Source organism: Phocoena sinus, chromosome 3, assembly GCF_008692025.1.
Source record: "Phocoena sinus isolate mPhoSin1 chromosome 3, mPhoSin1.pri, whole genome shotgun sequence".
Taxonomy (NCBI): Eukaryota; Metazoa; Chordata; class Mammalia; order Artiodactyla; family Phocoenidae; genus Phocoena; species Phocoena sinus.
In genome coordinates, this window is record NC_045765.1 from 54,088,783 (window position 1) to 54,116,722 (window position 27,940).

The following is a 27,940-nucleotide window of genomic DNA, read 5'->3' on the forward strand; positions in this document are numbered from 1 at the left end:
CTAGAAAGACTCATGAGACTCAGCATATAGTCATACTCATGACTATGAGAATGTAAAACGATACAGTAAAAGGATACAAAGAAAAATCAGCAAAGGGAAAGGTGCATTGGACAAAATCTGGAGGAAAGTAGATAGAAATTTCTAAGAGTCCTCTTCCTTGGATTCACACAGAATGTGCTTCATTCTTCTAGCATCAGATTGAAACAACATGTATGAAGTGTTGTCTACCAGCGAAGCTTACCTGAAATCCAGGGGTTTTATTGGGTGCTGGACACATGGGCATCCCCTGCCTAGCATAAACTACATTGTTTGTGTATACAGTTTAGGCACAGTAAATGACCTTTATCAGTTATGAAATGTTGGGGACAGTCTCCAAATCCAAGTCCCAGATGCCAACAAAGGGCCAACCTTGCAAGCAGGGCTTTCTAAGGATAGGAGTCTCAGGCCTGCTATGGTAACTCTTTCCTGCACAGCCCATCCCCTTGGGCCTTGGCCAAGGTGTCCTTACAACAAGATTATCATCAGTAGGACCCCATGTAGCAGGGTGAGACCAACATACAATATTGGCCTCAGTTATGCCCTCCATGGGTCCTAGATTTGACCAGTTAAACAAATCCCACTAACCGTAAAGGCCTACCTTAGAAAGCCAGGTATCTTCCTGTTTAAGTTTTTGTTGTAACCTTTTCACCTGACCCAAGGCATCAAGTCAGGCACAGCACAACTCTGGCTAGGAAGTTGAAGCTGACACAAATGCCTTGTAGGGCTGAGGCAGTGTCATGATAGCAGGGTACACATGGAAGAAATACAGTCCCAGAGGGCACATGTAGTACCTCTGGAAACAGAGAGTTTACATTGTTAGGGCACCCCAAGCAGGACATACATTAGTTAGGCAGTACTGGTTAACAGAGACTTCAAGATGGCCTCTAACCATGGGGCCTTCTGCTCCAGGATTCTCAGTTCAGTCCAAATAATTCAGTTGTTTTTGGTTTCAAAGGGGCTTCCCGAGGCAGTTGGTTCCAAACAGTTTTGCTTGTGCATGACATCACCTTTTCCACCTCACAGGCATGGACAGCATCTGGAAGTGTTCTGCATGGAAAGTGCAGGAGCTGGAGCCATTCTCTGCTGCCTCATAGTCAGCACTGTCAGGTGTGACTGTGGGCTCAGCAGTCCATTTGAATCCAGAATGCTCATAGCAGCTTGGAAAAGCAGCATGGGGAGTTTTCCTTCAAGAAGAGAGGGAAGCTTCCAGGAAGAGTTCTGAAAAACAAACATTGTTAATGTCCTCCCCACTCTCTGTGCCTCCCCGGGCTGTGTTTTCTTCATTGTTAAAAAATCGATGTGTCCCATTCAGCAATTATGACTTTTTATTTTTTTAGTCATCCTCTCCTCTTACCCAGATCTTTTGTCTGAAAGGGTCATATGCAAGACAAAAGCATTTTCACAGAAACAATTTTTTATATAATTTTTACCATAAAGTCATATCATGTTAAGGAATTTATCATGATGATATCCTGAATTTTCAAAGGTTTTCAAAATGGATTTACACAGATCAATCTCTTTCTGTGGATAGTTGCATTTAACAGTCAAATTGCCTTAATAAGATGTGTGTACTAGGTAAAAGGTGAGGGAAATAGAGTCACACTATCAGTTCATTGATGCAAATTGCAACCAATCTAGAAATCTGAACACAAGTCAGTAGCAGTGGAACATACCCCATTGGGGGTCCAGAGTCTGATCTGTCAGGAGTGGGTAGAGGGGGTCATAGTTGCTGTGATGTGCCTTCCCCCAACTTGCAGCTTTCCACAGTACTCACAAATTAGAAATGCAACCATTCTCTGTATACCTCTATCAGAAATATAGAGCCAGGGCTTCCCTGGTGGCACAGTGGTTGAGAGTCCACCTGCCGACGCAGGGGACACGGGTTCGTGCCCCGGTCTGGGAAGATCCCACATGCTGCAGAACGGCTGGGCCCATGAGCCTGCGCATCCGGAGCCTGTGCTCCACAGTGGGAGAGGCCACAACAGTGAGAGGCCCGCATACCGCAAAAAAAAAAAAAAAGAGAAAAAAAAAAAGACATATAGAGCCAGTCAGCACCTCAATTACAGATGGCCCCATCCGTAAATAAGACTTTCCTGTGGGCATCTGTAAGTGGTCCAGATGGTCCAGCCAGCATCCATGTTTTCTCTGTTTAAGGCCCCACAAAGGCATTTCCTAAATCTGTAACAGGCACAGCATCTGTGTTCCCTTTATTGAGCCTGTGGCTGCTTTCAGTCTAGCACAGCTCATGCTATAACTGAAATGGTGCTTAGAAGATAGTATCAGATTTTCCCTTAGAGTCAGATCTAGGCGATTCGGATCTGTGAGTTCAGAATGCCAAGAAAGCCGGTGGTAAGGGACAGTGGAAATGCTCCCCAAATCCAAGTTCCCAGGTAACAGCCAAGGGCCAACCTTGCAAGCAGGGCCTTGTAAGGATAGAGTATTAAGCCTGCTACATTAATTCTTTTCTGCACAGGCTTCTTCCAGCTGATGAGTATATCTATCCCAATTATACACTCAGGGACCTAGGAAATAATCACATGGTAGGTCTGTGGATGCTTTGGACCCACTCTGAGATGGATTTGGGCCTAAATTCCATTCATCTCTTCATCTCTATAAGCCTGCATTATAACTGAAGGACCATTATGGTGTTTTAGGTCACCTCTTATCAGAGTCTGCTCAGGAACTATATTTCACCTTCCTTGAGAAGTCTGGATAATCCACTTTCCCAAGTGCAGTTACCCAGGCAAACAGCTGCAGATCTCTTTAGGAAAGGATAGAAGGAACACTTAAGAGTCTTTAGCTGCAGTGGCATTGCCCTTCCTTAAAGAGGGTCATCTTCCCCTTCTAACAGGCTCTGGTATGTGATCTGACATATCTAAAAACAGGGTGAGGGACTGCAATTGTCCATTGCAGTATACCAGCTCTCAAATATCTTTATTAAACAAGTCAAGCAACATTTTATTTGGCTGTCTATCTTTCTCACTCCCAGGAACACCATGGTTTATTAGGCATAGCCACAATCCCTATGTGTAAAAACACCTTGGTTGCCATGATGGTCTTGCTGCTGCCGCAGTAGTTAAATCTACTTTGCCACTAGTTATGTGAAGCCATTTGGTCTCTGTTATTCTGAAATCTCATTATCCTCATTCATGCCAGAGAGCTCAGTTCTTTGCCAGCATCAATACCACAAACCCTTGTCTATAGGGGATAGTTACCCACTGAGCTTTACAAAAACGTCAGTATTTTCCTCACTAGAAGCCTCACTTCTGGGCCATCTTAGGGAACATAATTGTTGGGTTCTCAGGGTTTATACAGTAAACCCATTCTAACATTCCCACCTCTCCGAGCCTTCTGATATTCTCCTCCATACTATGTCCAAGGGTAGTTCATATCTCCACTACATTTATTAGCCATTAATTGTGTCTAATCTTCAAAAAGCCTTTGACCTTTCTGGCCAAAGTATTAGGATCTGGTCTAGGTATCCTTGCCAGAATCCCAAGTCATGGGCAAGTTCTCCACGTCGTTTAATTCTACCAAATCTAGGCTTATATTCTGTACCCTGGTCCAATACCCTCAAAATCCACTCTCACATTTTCCCTGTATCCTGCTGGTATGTATCGGTCAGGCCTTGCAATTCTTTCTGTGAAAGTTATCTCCCCCAGAATGGAGAGTATACTTTTCCATAGGTTATAGCCTAAAAGGAATGTGGATTAGAGGGACAGATGTGGAGAAGAACAAGTGTCACTTTGTAAAGCACCTGCCTCATAAGTTTGTTGTATGATTTCCAGGAAAGGGGATAGTGCTTTCCTCTGGCAAGTAGTAAAAGTCTGCTTATGTTGGCCTGGAGGAGTCAGAGAGTCAAGGGCTTTAAGATTTTCATGTTAATTTAGCAGCAAATACTGGTATAGCTGGGGAAAGGGCTATCTGATATCTTATGGATAGAACTATGCCTGGCACATAGTAAGCATTACGTAATGTTTTTAAAGTAAAAAGCCACATAATTGACCTTCTTTTCAATTTCAGTATTAATATTCACAACTGCAATGTTGAACATTTAGTGAGCATTCATATGAGGCACATATATCTACATACTCTGTACTCCATTCTGGAGAGTTCCATAAACATATCTCTCACCCAGTGTGATATTGTGATTTATAATAGGAAATATATATTTGATCTTCATCCTCGGTTTCTGATACGGCTCCTAAAACCCTTGGAATTTCCTAAGTGAAGTGAAGAGAGCAATAAAGGTGTCTCTTGTTATGTTATGTTAATGAGCTGACTTTTGGAACAGCACCTAAGGATGGGATGCTGGTTGCCAGGAGAACCAAACATGTAATTAGAAGGTTAGAACTTTCAGTCCTTCCCCTGACATCTGGGGAGGGGAGAGGGACTGGAGATTAAGTTTAATCACCAATGACCAATGATTTAATCAACCATGCCTGTGTAATGAAGCCTCTAGAAAAACCCAAAAGGACAGGGTTCAGAGAGCTTCTCAGTTGGTGAACACATGGATATTTGGGGAGAGTGGCACATTAGGAGGGCATGGGAGCTCTGTGCCCCTTTCCCCATACCCTGCGCTACGCATCTCTTCCATCTGGCTCTTCCTGAGTTATACCCTTTTATAATAAACTGGTAATTTAGTAAGTAAAATGTTTCTCTGAGTTCTGCGCCACTCTAGCAAATTAATTAAACCCAAGCTTTGTGGGAACCTCTGATTTACAGTCAGTCGGTCAGAAGTACAGGTACAGCAGTACAGCAACCTGGGCTTGCCACTGGTGTTTGGAGTCTGAGAAGGGAATCTTGGGACCCTCCAATCCGTAGCCAGTTGGTCAGAGGCACAGGTATCGCAATTGGCATCTGCAGTTGGGGTTGCAGGGGGAGTCTTGTGGGACTGAGTTCTCAACTTGTGGAATCAGGTGCCATCTCAGGGGAGATAGTGTCAGAACTGAGTTGAATTGTAGGATACCCAGCTGGTGTCAGAGCATTGCTTGTTGGAGGTGTGGAAGAAAACCCCCTCTCCTCACATTGAAATTGGGTGCTCAGAACACAAAAGAGTTGACGTCAGTGACATGGGATTTGCTAGATTAGCCCTGGCTCACGGAAACACGTGGTTTGGGAAGAGAAAGGATGAAAGGGCAGGGGATGAAGAACCTCTGATTCCTGGGCCACATGGTCACCCATGGTATGGAGCAGCAGCTTGCTGTAGTCAGTTACTAAAGGTAAAAGTTACCAGTGGAATCCAAATCCTGGGGAATGGAATCACTGGGTGTATAAGGAAGTGCAAAATAAGAAGGATGCTAAACATACAATCCCTTGGTTATTGTTATCTGTAATAGCTAAACTAAAAGTAAAAGAGAATGCTGGGTTAGACCTTGATGCTGGTCCAAACTCAGATTTCAGTGAGTCTGAGCTTGGGCCACTAGCCTCGAAGCTGCCCCCAAGGTAAAAAATGTGCAGGGACAACAGAAAGTCCTCTAAGATCTCTGGTCACAAAGAAGGTAATCAACATGGGGCGGGTGGGAGGGGGAGAGGACAAAACCAAGAAACTCCTGAAGCCAGGGTTACAGTGTGAAGGAATTGTTTCATTTTGTTGATCAGTATCATCAGCTTCCTGAAGAACGTTTACTGAAATGAATCATAACTAATGTGGGGACTGTGTCTTTGGTTTTGAGTGCTGCAGAGTGGAAGAGCATGTTTGGGTTGATACAGGGCCCACAGCTCACTATGGAACAATCACAGATGACTATATGTGATTCAGATACACAAGAGGTTATTCCTGAGGGTACAGCCAGCCTGATGGACCAGATAAAAGCCACTGCAAGGTCTGTTTACCCTGCAGTGTTTGTCTTCCTCTATGAATGCCAAGTGGAAAACTTCAGATGAAATAGCTGATATGCTTCGTATGCAAACCATGTGGTACTGGCTTTATGATGAGCAGGATATTCACCCGATGAATATACCTGTTACCCAGGTCATGGTAAATTCTTCACATGGGCATCCCATATAATCCTATTGTTGCCAAATCAAAAAAGCGTTCAGGGCTTCCCTGGTGGTGCAGTGGTTAAGAATCTGCCTGCTAATGCAGGGGACACAGGTTCGAGCCCTGGTCCGGGAAGATCCCACATGCTGCGGAGAAACTAAGCCTGTGCATCACAACTACTGAGCCTGGGCTCTAGAGCCCATGAGCCACAACTACTGAAGCCCACATGCCTAGAGCCCGTGCTCCGCAACAAAAGAAGCCACCGTGATGAGAAGCCCGTGCACCCCAACGAAGAGTATCCCCGACACGCCACAACTAGAGAGTCCGTACGCAGCAACAAAGACCCAACGCAGCCAAAAATAAATTTTAAAAAAGGTTCAGGAAACATCAAATTTGCTATCTTAGCTTCCCCTCACTGGGTCTTACAGATGCTAATAAAAACATTAAGTTAATTAACTAGAGAATGGGGAGAGGCCAAGGGGGAAGTCACAGGACTCTTCCCAAGGAGGTAGAAATTTTAAAACAGTTATTAAGGAATAAGATGAGGGACTTCCCTGGTGATCCACTGGTTAAGACCCCGCGCTCCGAATGCAGGGTGCCTGGGTTCGATCCCTGGTCAGGGAACTAGATTCCGTATGCCACAACGAAGATCCCACCTGCTGCAACTAAGACCTGGCGCGGCCAAATAAATAAATAAATAATAAATAGGTAAATAAATAAATATTTTTAAAAAAGGAATAAGATGAATGAAGTGAATGTCGATAGGAGCAAAACAAAGAGAAAACAGAAAGGGGAGTCACAGGACTCACTCCAGAAGAGTAGAAATCCTTAGGTGGTTATTTAAAAAATGGAGTGAATAAAATGGACATTGATTGGGTTAAAACAAAGTTTTAATACAGCACTACCTAAGGTTGGGTGGGCCAAAGGAACCCATCCCCCGCTTTGATCTCTCAACATTAAAGTTGAGAGAGTCCACTCTATTTACCCCTGTTTGGAGAAATTTTAAAAGTCAGAAGGCAGACATTACAATGAGAAACCTGACTGGAAATTGCATGGGAGAGTGGGCAGGCCGATTTATAAGGTAAAGATTGACAAAAGGGCCAGAGTCACTTGGCTCAACCCCTCACTGGGTAGCCAAAGACTTTTGCACTGGAGTGGGTAAAATGGTCAGGGGCTGGAGAATAGAAGTTTCCAGGACTCAACTGTGGTATCAAAGCCCATTGGTGAAACCCAATTAGATTAAGATTAGATTAGATTAAGATTACCTAAAAAAGGTAATGGTTGATAGGATTATGAAAGTTAGAATTATGTAAAGAAGTGTGGGGCTTTCTTGGTGGCACAGTGGTTAAGAATCCGCCCGCCAATGCAGGGGACACGGGTTCAAGCCCTGGTCAGGGAAGATCCCACACGCCGCAGAGCAACTAAGCCCGTGCACCGCAACTACTGAGCCTGCGCTCTGGAGCCCGCGATCCACAACCACTGAAGCCCGCATGCCTAGAGCCCGTGCTCCTCAACGAGAAGCCACCGCAATGAGAAACCCGCGCACCGCAACGAAGAGTAGCCCCCGCTCGCTGCAACTGGAGAAAGCCCGCGTGCAGCAATGAAGGCCCAATGCAGCCAAAAATAAAATAAAAAATTAATTAATTAAAAAAAAAAGAAGTGTGTCAACTTTTCCTGGATGTTTTATGGGAATGCATATTACGAAGGGCAAGGGAACACTTCGCCTACCTAGTATTGTAAAATCAAAACCTGTGGATGCTATACACTACCCAATGTAAAATAGTTGTCTGGTGGGAAGCAGCAGCATAGCACAGGGAGATCGGCTTGGTGCTTTGCGATGACCTAGAGGGGTGGGATAGGGAGGATGGGAGGGAGGCTCAAGAGGGAGGGGATACGGGGACATGTGTATGCATATGGCTGATTCACTTTGTTGTGCAACAGAAACTAACACGATATTGTGAAGCAATTATACTCCAATAAAGTTCTATTAAAAAAAGAACAAACCTGTGGATGAAGTCCTAATAGAGGCTACAGTTAGGAACATATGAGTTGTTGGAATTACAGTAAAAGTTTGTAGGAGAATCGGTATGTTTGAACTTACTAGAGAATGGACTTGAGAATATGGGGAAGGGGAAGGGTAAGCTGTGACAAAGTGAGAGAGTGGCATGGACGTATATACACTACCAAATGTAAAATAGTTAGTGGGAAGCAGCCGCATAGCACAGGGAGATCAGCTCGGTGGTTTGTGACCACCTGGAGGGGTGGGATAGGGAGGGTGGGAGGGAGGGAGACGCAAGAGGGAAGAGATATGGGAACATATGTATATGTATAGCTGATTCACTTTGTTATAAAGCAGAAACTAACACACCATTGTAAAGCAATTATACTCCAATAAAGATTTAAAAAAAAAAAAAAAGAACAGGCTTTATGTGAAGTGCTTGTGTCTTTTTTACCAGATTGTATTTGGGAGATGGACACTGAATCTGACTGCGGAACATTTCCCCTACCTAGTATTGTCAAACAGGAGGTATGTAAACCCACCTTTCAAGCAATATTAATTGGACATGCTAAATGGGAACCAGTAAGATTGCCTGAGCCATACAGTGTAGAATGGAAGCTGGAGTGCTGGTGGGGACAAATTCTCTGTGCAATAGCCCTATGTGGGGCATATACTAGGGCTTATGGCTAGAGCCTGTGAGTGCTTCCCAGTGATGACTACTGGGACTTTGGACAAGAGAATTTCCACTTGAGGGGTGTTTACTCCCTTGGAGTAAAAAAAGACAGAAGCACTTCCCATAAAGCCCTATAAAGAGCCCTTGCCTGGCTGATAGAGCTGCTTGGTTTGTAGATTCCAAGGTGAATGGACAACATCCTGTTTGGAAGGCCATCACTCTGATGGAAGGAGGTAAAAACAAATCAGCTTGGTGGGCTGAATTGCATGCTGTTTACTCAGCAGTGATGGAAGGATTGAACAGTGGAAAAAGCCACTATGTTTGGCTTTTTACTGACTCATGCACAGTGGCCAAAATGATTGGAATCGACAAGAAGATATACCTGTGTGTTTGCTTGAGGTGGCCAACTGGGTCCATGAGGTTGAGGGTTTGCAGCAAGGCAGAGATGGGCTGAATCTAAACATATTCCTCTTGTACCCTCTGAGGCACAAAATGTTTTATCTGCCAACAAAATACACAGAGACTGCAGATAGCTGTGTGACCAACTTCCTGGCGGGAAAGCCCTTGAGCACAGCTGGCTGTTACTGGTAGCCCTATGGGGCTACAAATGGGTCATGACAGGAATAGACACTGATTCTGGTCTGGACTTCGCTTACCTGGTGGTAAATGCAAATGCTCAGAATATTGTGAGAGAATTGGAAGAGAAGATATTGCACCAATTTGTATAGCTGACTATCATTTCTTCAAACCAATGACCTCACTTTACAGCCCATAATGTCCAACAATGGGCAGAGAGATATCCTCCTCAGAGTAATATTCTGATAGAGAATTGGAACAGGCAATTAAAACATTGATTGTCTAAAACAGGAGGAGATAAAAGCACGAAAGGCTGGTTTACACATATTCATGAGAATGTGCTCACACTCAACAAGAAGGGGGCTAAAAGAGTGTCCTCACTGAATAGATTTCTCTTGTTTTCCTGGTGGATCTGGGGCAGAAGGGTTGGGGAAGGTGCTGGTATACTTTCTTCTTCATATAACCTCATCATTTTTTTTCTCCTACTTGTTGCATTGGTCATAGGACCAGGGCTGCAATTACAAGGACAGGAAACATGAATGGATTCCTAAGCAAGGAACTATAACTATGTTTTTAACCTTATGTCAGAATTCCCAAGGGCCTAATGGGGCAGGATGTACCTTCACACCATCTGGCAAAATTGGGATTAACAGTGAATGCCACTATATTGCCTGGTGGTAAAGATAGCCCACTAGTTCTGCATCTATGTACCTTACTCTATGGGAACAGAGTGGACAGAGGAAGAAGCACTTGCTAGAGTAATACTGCGGTCTGCAATCTACACCAGCATGCTGGCTGAACCTAATGTCCCTTCCAAAGGTAGAAAAGTTTGGGATAAAATGGAAAGAAGAAAAAATAGTAGCTATTGGTAAAGGAATGAAAAATGGGTTATGTAATGAGGGAAATTCAATATTACATTAACACCTCGGAAGAGGCTCAGAGAAAGAGATGATACCCAGACTTTCTTGTTACCAACCCTCTAATCTTATTCCCTTTTATCCCATGGCATATAGGCCAAACCATTAGCCACCACTCATGAATAAGTGCTGTTATGGACTGAATTGTGTCCTTGCTGAAAAAGATATATCGGCATCCTAAACTCCAGTACCTCAGAATGTAACTTCATTTGGAGATAGGGTCTTAACAGAGGTAATCAAGTTAAAACAAGGTCATTAGGATGGGTCCTAATCCAGGATGGTTGATGTCCTTATAAAAAGGGGAAATTTAAACACAGAGACAGACACGCATAGAGGGAAGACCATGTGAAGAGAGGAAGATAGGGAGAAGATGGCATCCACATCCAAGGAAACAGAAATGGAGCAGATTCTCCCTCTCAGCCTTCACAAAGAACCCACCCTACTAACACCTTGATTTCAGACCTCTAGCCTCAAAAACTGTGAGACAATGAATTTCTATTATTTAAGCCACCCAGTTTGTGGTACTCTGTTATGGCAGCCCTAGAAAACTAATACAAATGCAAATACATACCTCGGGCCATCTTTCTTTCCAAGAAAAGTGAACAGTCAGATGTACCACTCAAGGTTCTTTCCTATCAAGGGGAGAGAGGCAAGATAGGTGAAGGGGATTAAATAGTACAAACTACTAAATATAAGATAAATAAGATACAAAGATATCATGTACAGTAGAGGGAATTTAGCCAATACTTTATAATAACTTTATATGGAGTATAATCTACAAAAATATTGAATCACTATGTTGTACTTCTGAAAGTAAAATGATATTGTAAGTCAACTATACTTCAATTAAAAAACAAAAAGCAAAAAACAAACCCATAAAGGTCTTTCCTAGCATGAGGAGTTCCTTTCTCTTCTGCCCTTCCGAGCCAGTCCTGTGGGATGTAATACATTACTAGTCTCCGTATGGTTTGTGTCAGATTTCTGTGAGGAAATATTTTAAAATTAGGCTCAAAATTTCCCTATTTAGTGATCTGATCACAGGGAATGAGCTGATCATTCCCTTCTCTACTATCTATTCTAGGTTTCTTTTCACCTTCACTAGCATGTCTGCTGGTTTTGGTGGCTTATCTAGTGGTATAATACAGACATTCATCCCCAATAGATATGAGCCCTTGTCATCAAGCCCTTTCAATATGGGATTGTTGCATATATCCAACTACCAATAAGGCCATAGATATAGGCTGAAAGAGAGGTGGTAATGCAGGAGCAGTAGGTGTATTGCCAGTATAAACTGTCCACTTATGAAACATATTTATGCTCTCCAGACCTGCTCACGTATGATCTTGTATTACTACTTCCACTTGAAGATGGAGTGCTGCTACACATGCTACAATTTTATGGTTTGATGAATCAGGTAAATTATAGACACCTCAGGTCACATGTTCACTTTATGTCCCACAGTCAGGAGTTCAGTCTCTACCGTGGTCCAATAGCAAGCTAGGAGCTGTGTTACTGAGTTGGGATCTCTAAGAAGCAGACTCTGAGATTGAGTTAAAGTAGGGTATTTGCTAGGGAGATCTTTGAGATTAACATCCATGGGGAGAGCTGACAGAGGCAGGATTCAGCAAAGAGAGAAGTGGGGAACTCTGAAGCTAAAATGTCCCTTTAGAGTTGTGCTGAGCTAGCTGAAATGGCTAGGTCTTTATATTTCCACATTGATCAGTCATTGGATGTGGGCTGCCCTGAAAAGGGTGTGACAGCTGAAGGGTGCCTACTGATAACACTCCTGGCATTCCCAGAATTAAGACTTCCATGGAAAGGGAATTTGAGTGGTGCATGTCCATGTCCTTATAGTCCACCTTCTGTGCCTCTCAGATCCTTTTCTTCACACATATTCAGGGAGCAGCTCCTTCATGGTTCTGCTGGTCTTCTCTTCTTGGGGGAAACTTAGAAGAGAAAGTTTAATGGGATGACCTATAGTCTCTACCACTGAAACTCGTTTCAGGGTTAGAACTGATAATCATTGTCTCCCTTCTCTACTATCCATTCTAGGTTTCTTTTCACCTTCACTAGCATGTCTGCTGGTCTTGGTGGTTTATCTGGTGGTATAATCCAGACATTCATCCCCAAGAAATATGAGTCCTTGTCATCAAGCCCTTTCAATATGGGATTGCTGCATATATCCAATTACCAAAATAACTGGGCTAGTGTGTAACCAGGAGGCACTCAAGTGGGTCAACTATGTGCCAAACATATTTTTCCTTGAACCCTGTGTGTCATAGCAGCCCTACTTCCTCCTGATGATCAGGGTCAGTTTCCCCTGTCAAGCTGGTGGCTCCTCTCTTGTCTGCTGGACTCTGGTCATATGGAACCGAAAGGATTGAGGATATAGCTTTATAGTATAGCGGTAATCATGCTATATCCCCTGGTGGAAATGTTTCCCTTTAAGGACAAGGACTTCTAGCTCGGCAGAGCCCAGAGTTTCAGAAAAGGGAAGCACAAATTCCCCAAGCAGGTCATTGAGAGCAATGTTAACTGAAGCCATTCCTGCCATATAAAGTAAAGGGCTTAGTGTTTGTCTCTATTGCTGGCATATTGGAAATTTGGATGTGGAAGCACCTAAATCAACCTTGGTAAGTGAGGTACTTGAATAGCTTTTATCTTTGCCACTGTGGCCTCTTTGTTCATCTGCTCATCATGCCAGCAGTGGTCTGGCTGATGAAAGAGTCGGTCTGATGTCAAAAGGATCAATAATTTTGTCTATTCCAATGTTTAGTGACTCTTTCTTGGTGGAATGCCCTCTGGTGGCCATTAACTTATTAACATAAACTTATCACAACTTATTAACATATACTTATCACATATAGGTCTTCACACTTTGTGTTTACTCCCATATATTCATCATGCTTCTAACCCATTACTCCTTGTACCCAATCTTCCAACTTTCCAGGATCCCAAGATTTTATTCTCTAATACCTTTATTCAATGGGAAAAAAAACAAAGCTCTTTGTAAGAATAGTTGGATACATGTCTGGATCAGCAGAATATAGAATAATTTTGTGACCTCTTGCTATTTCCAGAAAGCAAGGACGCTTTCAAAATCATAGGTTGGGTCAAAAGTCCACAGCAGCCAGTTTGAGGAGTCTCCTGCTGGCCAAGTTGTGATAAGTTACTTGCAAAAATGGACCAAAAATGTATACTTGATTAAAACAAGTTAAGTCCATAGATGCCATGAATATGTAATGATACTAAAAAGAAAAAACTTGATTATTTCTTTTATTTAGTTTATTTATTGATCCTTTTGCCAATACTTCACTGTCTTGATTATTGCAACTATACGAGATGTCTTGAAAATATATATATATATATTTGCTTGTCACTTGCCAATTTCCATAAAACAGCCTACTTGGATTTTGATTGGAGTTCCATTTCTCTAGAGATCATTTTGGTAATTGTGAACATCTTAAAAGTTTTGAGTCTTCAATCCATGAACATGGCATATTTCTTCATGTATTTAAATCTTCTCAATTTCTGTTTGCAATGTTTTATAAGTTTCAGTGTGAAAGTCTTGCACATCTTTAGTTAAATCTATTCCTAATGTATCTTTTTGATGCTACTGTAAATGGTAGCGTTAAACTTTTATTTTCCATTTGTTACTTGCGATTATATAGAAACATAAGTTATTTTTATATATTAGTCTTATATTCTGCAACCTTGCTAAATCTACTCATTAGTCCTAGTAGTTTTCTTGTAGGTTCTTTAGGATTTTCAACATATACAATTAGGTCATCTGTAAATAAAGACAAATATTTTAAATATCTGTGCCTTTTATTTATTTTTCTGGCTTTTTACATTGACTAGATCTTCCATTATAATGTTGAACAGAAGGAGTGAGAACTTTCTGGCTTTGTCTCTAATATTATGGGGAAGCATTCAATATTTTACCAGTAAGTATGATGTTAGCTTTAGGATTTTAGTAGGTTTTTTTTAAAACCACAATGAGGATGTTCCCATCCTCTAGTGTGTTGAAAGTTTTCACAAAATGCATTTTGAATTTTTCAAAGACTTTCTATGCATTTATTGAGATGATCATATATATGTTCTTTATTTTGTTAATATGGTGAATTACATTGATAGTTTTAATTTAACAATACTATGTTTATCATTTAGGAATTTCATTCCGTTTTGACTAACATAAAATTCCCACAAATCAGCAAGGGGCTTATTTCTCTCCTGGGAGAGTCTAGAAATAGGCAACACAAGGATAGTATGGCCACTCAACAATTGCAATAGGGGAGCAAACTTACTCATTTGTTTGTTTTCTTTTGCTGCAACATTTTATGACTCAGGAAAAACAGAGTCATTGGAAGTATTAGGAGAACTATGTGCTCACTATAGAAATTAGACCTTTCAAAAATGTGGAGAAGAGGTAATCAGAGGATTGGAGAAATTCTCTAAACACAATATTCTGAAACAGTGGTATGAACGGACAATTTTGAGTTTTCAAGGAAATTCAAACAGCTGTGCACATCTATCCACCAAAGTAGGACCATGAAGGGTGAGCTCATGGAGATTCTTGTGGAAACTGCTACCTCTGAGGTGACTAAAGTGCTTGTGATTGGCTCAGGGTTGATGTTATTCTGCAAAGACAGTAGTCAGGAAGATAAGCTTGAAATTTGGAACTTCTGAACAGTTCTGGATCTGTCTGTCAATCTGTTGCTTCCACATCATTTTGAGATTAATGGCTTCTTCATTTTTGCATTTCAAATCTCATGTAGCTTCCTCTTTTGTCTAATTCTAAACATACAGCAAGAGGATTCTAGAAAATGTAATTCTAAGCTTCATATAACATAATCCAGCACAACCATCATTGCCCCTAACTTTCACCCTCATGGTTCCAAGTTCTCTCTTTTCAACTTGAATTGTGGTGTCCAACTTAAAGGAGGAGCAAAGTACAAAAGGTTAAATTACTGAGTCTGATGAAACCATCTTTTTTTTGATGATTTTGAACATTTTTTATATATATCAACTACTTATTAACCAAAACAATTGTTATGTACTACACTAGCCACAAAAATGCTGACAATACATCTCTCAACAGTTAAGGTCAATAACCTGAAAATTTCTAAGTTTTCATGGTAAGGAAGAAGGGCAGAATAGCTACCAGGTAGGCAAATCCCAGTGTCTGCCACAGTAGGCCAGAAAGAAAATCCCAACAAGTACCAAAGTCAATATCCCGAGGACTACATGCATTGCATATAGTGGAAATTAATTAGAAACAATAACAAAGCTAATTTCAAATACACTTACTTGCATATTAAAAAATTCACTTTACTTCAGTCTGAGATTTCACAATGGAAATGAGACAATATACATAGGTGAACCACAATGAAAATAATACATTTTGAAAGTTGTGTGAAATAGCTGAAAGAGTACTGGGAGCAAGTTATTACCATAGAGGTTTATATTAGAAAATGAAAACTATAAAATATGAGCTAGGGGATCACTTCAATGATGAGAGAGACACTGATAAAGCAATTCCATATTTATAACATTTAAAACATTTCTCCTCTGGTATTGCTTTCCTTATGCCTAACAAAGAAGAGATGCACCTGAAGGTTTTCCCACATTGATTGCATTCACTGGGTTTCTCTCCAATGTGAGTTTTCATATGTTTTTGGAGTATTAAGGAAAACTAAAGGATTTTCCACATTCTTCAAATTCCTATCTCCCAGTATGAGTTCTCACTTGCTGACTAAAGAATGAGAAAGGCCTGAAGGTTTTCCCACATTCTTTACATTTATATGGTCTCTCTTCAGTGTGTGTTCTCATATATGCCCTAAAGTGTTAGGAATTATACTTTCCCACACTTATTCCACTTATATGGTTTCCCTCTAATGTGAATTTTCACACAGCTTTGAAAGAATTAGATACAAGTTAAGATTGTCCTACACTTCAAATACTAATAGGATTTCTTTTCAGTGTGAGTTCTTACAAGTTTCCTAAGTGATGAGGAACAGCCAAAGGCATTCCTGCCTTTCATATATTCACAGTGTTTCTCTCCAATTTGTGTTATCACATGTACAGTAAAATGTGAAGAATAAAAGAAGGACTTGTCACATTGTTTACAATTATAGGGCCTCTCTCCAATAATTGTACTCATGTGGTTACTAAAAGAGGAAGGGAACTGTGCATTCCTTACATGTGTAGAGCTCATATCTGGTGTTTTCTCATTTGTAGAGTAATCTTTGAAGAATAAGTGAAGGTTTTCCACATTCCTTATATTCATAATGCTTCTCTCCAATTCGAGTTCTTATGGGTACTTTAAGGGATGTAGAAGAAATAAAAACTTTCTCACATTCTTTTACATTCATTGGGTATATTTTCAATATGAGTTCTCATATTTGCAACTAAAGGATCAGGGACAATTGAAGATTTTTCCACATTTTTTACTTTCATAGAATTTTTCTCCAATGAGAGTTTTCACATTTTCTTAGAGATGAAAGAAATGGAATGCTTTTTCACATTATATAAATATGAAGCCTATCTCCACTGTGAATTCTTACATGTATAGCAACGAATGAAGAAGGAACAGAAGCGTTCCTACATTTTATATATTCATAGTATTCTTCTCCAGTGTGAATTTTCACATGAGTCCTAAGATACAAAGAATAGCTGAAGAGTTCTCTACATTTCTTACATTGTTAGGGTTGTGTCCACTGTGTCTTAACAAATGAATGATTAATGAAGGCTGTCACATAGCTAGTGAATTCACAGCATTTCTCTTCAGTATGAGTTCTCTTGTGCACATTTAAGTGCAAATTAAGAAACAGGCTGAAGGCTTTTCCATATTGATTACTCTCATTATAGTTCTCTCCAGTATGAAATACCTTCCACATAGTAGATTTTAAGGTCTTTCTGAAATATTTTCCAATTCGATTTTATTCACAGAGATTCTCCACCATAAGAATTCTTAAATATCTCTCCTCTGTCTGAAATTGATCTGTGCCATGGCAAAAAGGATGATAATTACGTAATAGGAAGCTTTTCACATTGTAGATGAAGTAGTATAATACTAAGTTAAGGTAGACCATGATAAGTAAAGGCTGTATATTCTTTTTTTTTTTTTTTTTTTTTTTTTTTTTTTTTTTTTTTTTTTGAGGTACGCGGGCCTCTCACTGTCGTGGCCTCTCCCATTACGGAGCACAGGCTCCGGACGCGCAGGCTCGGCGGCCATGGCTCACGGGCCCAGCCGCTCCGCGGCACGTGGGATCCTCCTGGACCGGGGCACGAACCCGTGTCCCCTGCATCGGCAGGCGGACTCTCAACCACTGCGCCACCAGGGAAGCCCGAGGCTGTATATTCTTATTCTTAGAGGAAATACCTCCCAAAATGTTACAGGTAAAAAGTCAATTTAGGACATAAAATGGAATAACAAGAAATACAGAATTAAGCCAAAAGAAAACAGAAAACAAAAAACAAAGGAGTGAAAACAGAGAGTGTGAATTTAAAAATTCAATAGACACAATCATATAAATAATTATATTAAACATAAATAGAATGCACTCTCCCATTACAAGGCAGAAATGATAATATTGGAGAAGAAAAAGCAAGATCCAACTCTTTGTAGTTTACCAAATATGAACTTAAAATATAAAGACAGGATGAAAGCAAAAGGATGAAAATAGATATATTATACAAACCCCAAGCATAAGAAATATGGATGACTCTATTAATATCGGATTTAAAGTATTACTAGAAACTAAAAGGGATGTTTCATAGTGCTTAATGTCAATTCAACAAGAAGATAAAATAATCCTACTGATGTGCACATCTAACAACAGAGCTTCACAATACATGAGGTTTAAAAAAATGCTAGAACTGAAAGAAGAAACAGGCAAATACACAGTTATAGTTGAAGAATTAATATTTTTCTCTCAGTAATTGATAGAACATGTAGGAAAATGTGGTAAGGACAAAGAATATTTAAACAACATTATCAAAGCAATTTGGCTTAATTGATATTTACAGAACACTACACACCACAACTGTAGAATACACATTTCCTTCAAGTACACATGCAAAACTTATCAAGATAACCCATATGTTAGACAACAACAACAAAACAGCAAAACTCAATAAATTTCAAAGGATTGAAATTGTACAGAGTAAGTTCTCAGACCAAAACAGAATTATTTTGGATAACAAAAATAATATCCCTGGATATTTGGAAATTAAGCAATACTTTAGTTAAGCAACAGATCAAAGAAGAAATCAACAGGGAAACTGTAGATAAATTCACACTTAATGGTAATAAAATCACAATGTATCAAAATTCATGAAATGCAGCTCAATTAATGCATGGAAAGAAATTTATAACTTTAAATTATATATTTATATATTTTAATCTGTATTAGAAAAGAGTCAATGATCTAAGCTTTCAGAGAAACTAGAAAAAGAATAGAAAACTAAACCTGAAGTAGGTATAAGAAAAGAAATAAAAACGTATGAGTGGAAATCAATGAACTAGAAAACAGAAAGTAATAGGGAAATAACAAAGACAAGGTTGGTTTAAAAAAAGAAAGATTAATAAAATTGATATACTCACTGCAATACTGATAAAGGCAAAAGGAGAGAAAACATGTTTACCAATAACTAGAAGGAAAGACGGGTACCACTACAGATCCTAAATATATTGAAAAGATAATAAAGGAATATTATAAATAACTTCATGCCAGTGTATTAACATCTTGGGTAAAATGGACAAATTGTTTACAAAACACAAGTTACCAACTGACACAAGAGGAAATAGAAAACTGGAATTGCAGCATATCTATTTAAGAAGTTCAATTTGCAATTCAAAATTTCCCCACAAAGAGAACAGTAGCCACACATGGCTTCTGGTAAATTCTATCAAATACATAAAGAAGAAATAATAAATATCTTACACAACCTCTTTCATAAAAGAGAGGTGGAATAAACAATCGACAACTCATTTTATGAGACCAGTATAATCCTGAGACTAAACCTGACAAGGGGATAACATGAAAAAATATAGAGAGACAAATATCCCTCATGAACATAGATGCAAAAACTCTCAACAATGAAGTGGCAAATGTTATCCCCCAATAGATAACATTTTTCACACTACTGCATGCCACCTGGAAGAAAAACTTATAAACAGTTTGCCTAATGAATCACAGCCATACAGGTACTCTACTGTTCCCAGTCTACAGGACTCCAGTTTGTCAGATCTCCTTGGATATTTGTATTCTTCTACTGTTGCTGCTGCTAGCTCATATTCAGAATGGAGACGGACTTGATTCAGATCTCACCACTCAGATTTCAGCTGTGACTACCAAAACTACTGCTATGATGGCCATTTGAACTGGCAAGATGGAAACTACCAAAAGGACCAGGACCAGGGTAAGGCAAGAGTCTCAGAAGCAAAATTAATGGGTCACCCAAAAACTTAGTAGTAAAGATGGATACTACTTAATGCAATATTCTAAAAAGTCAAACTTAATGAAATAATTCATGATGAACAAAATATTAATATTTTAAATAAAGACAGGATCCAACCCTACACTTGTAGAATTTGGCCTCACCCTAATTCCAGCCCTGACACATCCTGACATCAACTTTATTGTTTTCTGAGACCACTGGGGAAAAAAGGACCAAGTCTGGTCTACACTTCCCTCCCCTGGGCTGCTCCTTCAAGGCCAAGAGGGCTACTAAGCTTCTAGATCCAATAATTCTGGCATTGTTAAATTTACAAAGAGAAACATCCTTCACTTTGCAAATATAATCTATTTTAGGATATGTTAGTAACGGCAATTTTGTTTATTTTCATTTTATTTATTTTTTTGTTTATTTATTTTTTTTTGCGGTATGCGGGCCTCTCACTGTTGTGGCCTCTCCCGTTGCGAAGTACAGGCTCCAGACGCACAGGCTCAGCGGCCATGGCTCACGGGCCCAGCCGCTCCGCGGCATGTGGGATCTTCCCAGACCAGGGCACGAACCTGTGTCCCCTGCATCGGCAGGCGGACTCTCAACCACTGTGCCACCAGGGAAGCCCGGCAATTTTATTTTTTAATTTTTTAAATCACATTTCCTTTTTCCATGCAAATTTTAATTTTTTTTAATTTTATTATTATTATTATTTTTGGCTGCGCTGGGTCTTTGTTGCTGCGTGCGGGCTTTCTATAGTTGTGGCGAGTGGGGGCTACTCTTCGATACAGTGTGGGCTTCTGATTGCGGTGGCTTCTCTCTTGTTGTGGAGCATGGGCTCCAGGCATGCAGGCTTCAGTAGTTGCAGCATACGGGCCCTAGAGCACAAGCTCAGTAGTTGCGGCACGTGAGCCCTGGAGCGCAGGCTCAGTAGTTGTGGCACATGGGCTTAGTTGCTCTCTGGCATGTGGGATCTTCCCGGATGAGGGATCGAACCCATGTCCCCTGCATTGGCAGGCGGATTCTTAACAACTGCGCCACCAGGGAAGTCCCAGTAATGGCAATTTTATGACATACATTTATGCACTAAAGGGAAAAATATCTTTACAGTGTGGAAAAGCTATGGAAAAGCATTCTTACTCTGGTATATATCTCTGCATATATACCAGAGATGCACCTCTACCATCTGCTAAATCTACTCCCCTAGACACACACACTCAAATGTACACATGTACAAACATACACAAATACACAAACACTCTGGGTGAAGCTAAGGAGTTCTAAAACTTCTTGAGGCAATTCCATCATGTAACATGATAGATTTTTATTGATTTTTCATGATTATGCTGATAAACTGGAAGGAATCCTCTTTTCAAGGTATTCCAGATCAGTCCAAGAAAGACATAAGTAGGAAGCCTTTGGAGATGCCTTTAAATTCTACACTTTACCAATATTTGTAAAGTAAGACAGGAAAGGAGTAATGGCTCCTGACACACTGAGGCCTCAAAACGCACATCTCTGTGTACTGAAAATATTGTTAGGAATTTCTGATCCATCCATCAGGCATATTCTACCAAAACATGTAGTCTGCTGATCTTATGAAGATTTTCAGGACTCATATTTAGTCAATTTATTTTACTAAGTAAAATTTTTAGCTGTGCCACTTCCCTGCCAGAGAGGGAAACAATGTTCTAAACTTCCAGTCGTCTTGTAAGGACACCACTGATGCAGGTTAATAGTATAGCTGGCATTTATCAGGTCACTTTCTCATTCTATTTTCCAAAACTCAACTTTTTGGGTTGCTACCAACTAGGAAGATTCCTTTGAAAGTTCAATTATCTGTGTATGTTTATATTAGTCAAATTGAGAAATGACTGAATAAAGATATAAAGTCAACCATAGTAACTGAGAGTACTGTCCCTTGATAACACCCAAGGGAAGGTAAAACTATTTTTCTGACAAGCATCTCATACATCTTAAACAGACAACATAGGACCTAGTCAGACAACTGTGTAAATCAACCTTACTCACGAGGAGGAGAGATGTGTCAGCTTGGAATGCATTTGTCTGTAATCAACAGAAAACCTGACTACAGTTGTTTAATCACATAGGGGTTTATTTATAAAGTGCAACATAAAGCCTGGGAGAAGGTAGCATAGAGGTGTTGCAGCAGCTTGACAATGTTGTAAGAAATTCAAGGGCTTTCCATCTTACCATACTTAGTATATAAACTTTGTTCTATGGTATTCATCTCATGGTTGCAAGTTGGCTGCTTCAACTCAAGGCTTATGCCAGTTAAGAAAAAGGAAAATGGGCAAAGTCCTAAGGAACATGCCACCTCAGATTACCCCTTTCAAAAATATTTCCGTTAAACCCGATTCCTAGTTATACTTTTACATCAGTAGCAATAACAGAGTTATATTACACTCCTACCTGCAAGAGATTATGGGAATATGAATATTTTGGACTAGAGTAGGGGAAGGAAAAGAAAAATGGGCTTGGAAATGGCTTTGTTGGTAGCCATTTGTATTCATGTCTTATAGCTGCTGTAACAAATTACCATAAACTTAGTGGCTTAACAACACAAAATTATCTTACCATTCTGGAGGTCAGAAGTTAAACTGGGCTAAAGTTAAGGTAGAACTATATTCCTTTCTGGAAGCTTTAAGGGAGAATACATTTTCTTGCCTTTTCTAGTTTCTAGGGGCTGTCTGCATTCCCTCATTTGTGGCTTCCTTCTATCTTCAAACTCAGTAATGGCTGGTTCAGTCTTTTTCACAGAACATCACTCTGATACTGACTTTTCTGTTTCCCACTTCCACTTCTTATTAAAGGCTCTTGTGACTACACTGGACCCATCTGGATAACCCAGGGTAATCTCCTTATAAGGTTAACTGATTATCAACCTTAATTCCATCTGCAACTTTAATTCCCCTTTGCCATATAACATAAGATATTCACAGGTTCCAGAGATTAGGACATAGATACTTTGTGGGGCCATTATTCTCCCTACCACAGTCCACCCTCTTGTCCCCAAAGATTCACATCCATCGCACATAAAAAAATATATTTAAGGTCCTCAAAGATCACATCTCATTATAGTATCATCTCAATGTGTATGCCTAGTATAAATAGTGTACACCTGTGACAACACTGGCTTTCTCCCCAGAACACACTTTCCTAATTTTAGCATCTTTTACAATCTGAATAGGCTGAGAATTTCTCAAATCATCATATTCTGGTTCCTTTTTGCTTAACAGTCCTTCCCGCAATCTATTTCATTCTTCTCACATTTTACTATAAGCAGCAAGAAGAAACCACGCTGTACTTTCAACCCATGCCTCCTCAGCCCATATCTCCTCAGCTAAGTATCCAAGTTCATTGCTTACAAGTCCCTTTCCTCCCATATTTCCACTGCAGGACACAATTCAGCTAAGTTTTCAGCCACTATGTAGCAAGGATTCTATTTCCTCCAGTTTCCAATAACATTTTTCTCATTTCTTTCTGAGCCCTCATCAGCAGTGACTTTAAACTTTTTTTTTTAATTATTTATTTATTTATTTTTGGCTGTGTTGGGTCTTTGTTGCCGTGCGTGGGCTTTCTCCAGTTACGGCGAGCAGGGACTACTCTTCTTTGTGGTGCACAGAGCGCATGGGCTTCTTGCTGCGGTGGCTTCTCTTGTTGCAGAGCATGGGCTCTAGGCGCACAGGCTTCAGTAGTTGTGACTCGAGGGCTCTAGAGCGCAGGCTCAGTAGTTGTGGCACACGGGCTTAGTTGCCCCGCGGTATGTGGGATCTTTCTGGACCAGGGCTCGAACCCCTGTCCCCTGCATTGGCAGGCGGAGTCTTAACCACTGTGCCACCAGGGAACATCCATATTACTACCAAGTCTCCTAAGGTTTTGATTTAGGTAATCTATAAGGCAATATATGTTTTCTCCACCATACTCCTTACTTCCCTCTGAGTCTTCACTAGCAGAGTTATTAACATCTGTATTTCAACTAACAGTCTGTCCAAAGCAATCTAGGCTTTTTCCATCATGCACTTCAAAATTCTTCCAGCCTATGCCTGCCGCTCAATTCCAAAGCAATTTCCATATTTTTAGTTATTTGTTACAGCAGCACTCCACTTCCAGTTACCAACATCTGTATCAGTCAGGGTTCAACCAGAGAAACAGAACCAGCAGGAGATATATATTAAGAGATTTAGTGCAAGGAAGTGACTTACTTGGTTGGGTGAGCTGGCTAGGCAAGTCCAAAATCTGTAGAGCAGGCAATTAGAAAGAGCAGGCTGGAAGTCTGGGGCATGAGAAGCTGCTGCCCACAGTCAGAATTTCTTCATCTCAGCTCTGCTCTAAGGCCTTTCAAGTGACTGAATCAGGCCCATCCAGATCATCTAGGATATTCTCCCTATTTTAAGACTAACTGATTAGCAACCTTAATTCCTCTGAAACTTAATTTCCTTTTGCAATACAACACAGAATATTCACAGGTTCCAGGGATTAGGATGTGGATGTCTTTAGGGGGCCATTACTCTGCCAACCACACCATGCTATAGCATCCACTTTTGAGGCTCCTGGAGATAGAGGAGTCCTGACAACAGAGATGATTATTTCTTCAAATCATTCAACTCCCTCACCAACATATCCTTTACTAAGTTTTCTTTGGTTAAGTAATATTAATTCTACAAGGCATTTTCTTTCAAATTCCCTATTAACCAGAACAATGTCGTCATCCAAAGGCAAGCAGATATTGGAATCCTGTGTCATCAAAAGCTCCTCTAGGCCCAGAATTTGGAGCTCACTTGAGAGTTCGTCTACAATAGCAAGAGACAATTGCAGGCAATGCATTACTTGGTCACGTCTAAAGAACTCCTTAAACATAGTCAACCTGGTATCAGTAAACTCTTTAACAGGATCACAACTTCAGTTAGATATAAGGAAGAACTTACAAGTATTTTCAACATTAATTTAGATGAGAAAGAATAGATAATAAATATATACTTGCATGAGATAACATATGCAATATTTCAGAGTGAAAGTCCAATGATTACAAGTGTGATTTTTGAAATAAATAGCATGAAATTATACATGTTGCTGCCTATTGGTAAAACAAAAATCCAAACAGAGCTTGGAAGAAATTGGACATAAGTAAACATAAATTGATTACACTCCAAACAGAAGACGGGTTATAGACAAGTCTAACTGTGTAAATAATAAAAACTTAAAAAACTTCCAGTAATTAAAAAATGAAGTATGATAAAAAGGGATCAGACATTTTTATGTAGTGTCATATAGTGAGAAATGTACTTTTAAACTTAGAATTACTTTTATTCTGAGAGGCTAACTTTCATATTATCATTTAGAAATAAATACTAAAAGTTTAATCAGAAATATGAAATTTCCTGATATAAAATTTTTACTAACAATAATTGTAAAAATAATTATAGGACAAACAGGCCAACAAAACAATGAGTAGTATTACTAAGAAAAACTAGAAAAGAAGAAAGACAAGTAGCATTAAAGATTACTACTAGGTTAAAAAGGGAAAGGTGTAGGAGACAAAACTAATGTTTGCATTGGGGAAGTTTTAGATACCTAACTATTCTGGAAGGTTGAACTTCTTTCTGACTTCCTCCCAAGGTCCGATTCTAGAATATTGGGGAAGACAGGCTTCAAGAATTTGAACTCATTACTCCCAGAGCCTCCAGTCAGACACACCTCGTACTGGTAGCTCTGGGACAGGGTCCCCGTGCCGCTGACGTCCACCAGGTGGCCCGGAAAGGGGCCCTCGGGCACCGAGCAGCGACCCACCGAGGCCGCCCCGCCCCTCCTGCACAGCCGCACCGCGACGAACACCAGCACCGAGAAGACGAAGAGCGACGACACCGACGCCAAGGCCACCACCAGGTAGACGGTGAGAGGGGCGGCCGGGGCCGCGTCCGCCGCTTCCGCTTCCGGGGCCGGCAGGTAGGGCTGCGAGAAGCCGTCCACCAGCAGCACGTGCAGCGTGACGCTGGCCGAGAGCGGCGGCTCGCCGTTGTCCTTGACCAGCACCAGCAGCCTGTGCTTGGCCGCGTCGCGCTCGCTCAGCAGCCGGGCCGTGCGCACCTCACCGTTGTGCGCCCACACGCCGAACAGCCCGGGCTCCGTGGCCTTGAGCAGCTGGTACGACAGCCAGGCGTTCTGGCCCGAGTCTCCGTCCACCGCCACCACCTTGGTCACCAGGTAGCCCGCCTCGGCCGCCCTGGGCACCAGCTCGGTGCAGGGCGCCGAGGCGTTCTGCAGCGGGTACAGCACGAAAGGCGCGTTGTCGTTGTCGTCCACCACGAGCACGCGCACCAGCGCCTGGCTGCTGAGCGCGGGCGAGCCGCGGTCGGCGGCGCCCACGCGGAACTCGAACGCCCTTAGGGCCTCGTAGTCCAGGGACCTCAGGGCGAACAGGTGGCCGTTGTCCGGGTTGATGGACACCAGGGAGGCCAGGGGCACGTGCGCGTCGAGGGGCGGCAGCAGCGAGTAGGTGACCTGGGCGTTGGTGCCCGCGTCTCTGTCTGTGGCGCGGACGCTGCCGATGTGCAGGGCGGGGCTGTTGTTCTCGCGGACGGACAGGGTGTAGGAGGTCTGGGTGAAGGCGGGGGCGTTGTCGTTGACGTCGGACACCAGCACGGTTATGTTGTGCTCGGTTTTCAGTCTCGGTGTCCCCATATCTGTGACGGTGATAGTGATATTATATTGGGCTTTACTCTCTCTGTCCAGCGCCCCATTTGTTACTAGGGTGTAGAAATTCTCCGCAGATGGTTTCAGGAGGAAGGGGAGATCATTCTGGATGGAGCAAGTCATCCTTCCGTTGTCCCCTGAGTCTCGGTCTCGAATCCTAAACAGGGCCACTTCTGTCTCGGGGGAATTTTCAGGAATGGGGCTGGTAAGTGATGAAATAGTTAGTTCTGGGGAGTTATCATTAACATCCATCACCTCAATGGAGACAGAGCATTTTCCAGAAAGTCCCCCACCATCAGACGCATCTATATACAGCTCATATGAGGATATTGTCTCAAAATCTAGTTTTTTAATTAGTCGAACTTCTCCTGAAATGCTGCTTAGCTCAAAAGTTGTGCTTATCTCTTGAGAACTATAAAAAAGGGAATATGATATCTCTCCGTTTGTTCCAGTGTCCAAATCCCTAGCGGAGACCTTGACAACTAGGGTGCCTACAGGACTGTTCTCTGGGACCTGCACCTGGTAGTGCGTCTGTGCAAACTCAGGGGCGTTGTCATTAACGTCCAAGACCAAGATTCGGACCTGGGCGGTGCCAGACCTGGGCGGAGAGCCGCCATCCAGCGCTGTGAGGGTTAATCTGAGCTCGGCCTGCTCTTCGCGATCCAGCTCTTTGTCCAGCACCAGCTCTGGGTATTTCCTGCCGTCCCCCCAGTTGCGGGTGGAAACATGGAAGTAAGAGTTGTGACTGATATTGTAGTTTTGGATGTTGTTTTTGCCCACGTCCCAATCCTGGGCTGTTTTCAGAGGAAACACGGTCCCAGGAGGGCTAGTCTCTAGGATTTTCAGCGTCATTTCTCTTTCAGGAAACTCAGGAGAATGATCGTTTATGTCTCTCACCAGTAGCTCACCTCGAAATACTCCCAGTGGTTTTTTCAGTAACACTTGGAAATGCATTACACATGGATCTGTGGGTCCGCACATCTCCTCCCGGTCCAGTTTCTCACTTAATATCAACTCCCCAGTCTGTAGATCAAGCTGCAACCAGGGTTCGTTGTCCTCGGAGACCACCCGGGCTTCTCGCGCAGCTAGCTCCTCCACTCCCAGCCCCAGGTCCTTAGCAAGATTGGCCACAAAGGAGCCGCTCTCAGTTTCCTCCATCACGAAATAGCGACGGGATTCCCAGCCTGCAAGAGCCACTCCCAGCAAGAGAAAGAGAATCAGGACTTGCCTTTGTTTAGGAAAGCGCTCCCCTCCGGCCTCCATCTTTACTCCCACAAACGCCTTTCCAGGAACAGGGGCCAGCTCTATCTTAGGTAGCAATGGGACTGAGACAGTGGTGAATCTCCCAGTGGGTAACCTGTCCAGAAATGTCGGCGAGCAGCAGTCCCTGGAGTTTTTGGTGCTGAGCTTTGCTTACAGGTTTTTCTCTTCCGCTGGAGATCTGAGGTAGAGTTCGTAGCATTTCCTGGGCTTTTTTTTTTTTTTTTTTTTTTTGACGTCTTAGCCTGCAGCGCCATCATGCGTTGTTTTCGAAAAGAATTGCTGCAATTGCATTCTCTTGGTATATAATAATCTAGATGGCTATTGGA

General features: G+C 41.6%; 2 protein-coding genes across 4 annotated transcripts in view; one reads left to right on the forward strand and one right to left on the reverse strand.

The window, feature by feature from the left end:
• The window catches only part of LOC116751289 (transcription initiation factor TFIID subunit 7-like), a 183,069-nt gene that overhangs the window by 19,186 nt on the left and 135,943 nt on the right, over positions 1–27,940 (forward strand). The window lies entirely within an intron of this gene.
• LOC116751274 (protocadherin beta-15-like) lies at positions 100–27,868 on the reverse strand. Of its 3 annotated transcripts, XM_032626981.1 has the most exons (4): positions 25,356–27,868; positions 10,759–10,819; positions 9,077–9,195; positions 100–1,257 (listed from the first exon to the last, which is right to left on the reverse strand). In XM_032626981.1, exons 1-4 carry the CDS (start codon positions 27,612–27,614, stop codon positions 1,057–1,059), a joined length of 2,640 nt encoding a protein of 879 aa, XP_032482872.1. In that variant the 5' UTR covers positions 27,615–27,868; the 3' UTR covers positions 100–1,056. The 3 variants fall into 3 exon arrangements, with proteins under 3 accessions (XP_032482872.1, XP_032482873.1, XP_032482874.1); XM_032626983.1 differs by lacking the exon at positions 9,077–9,195 and having other exon boundaries at positions 1,112–1,257; positions 25,356–27,865; XM_032626982.1 differs by lacking the exons at positions 9,077–9,195; positions 10,759–10,819 and having other exon boundaries at positions 102–1,257; positions 25,356–27,866.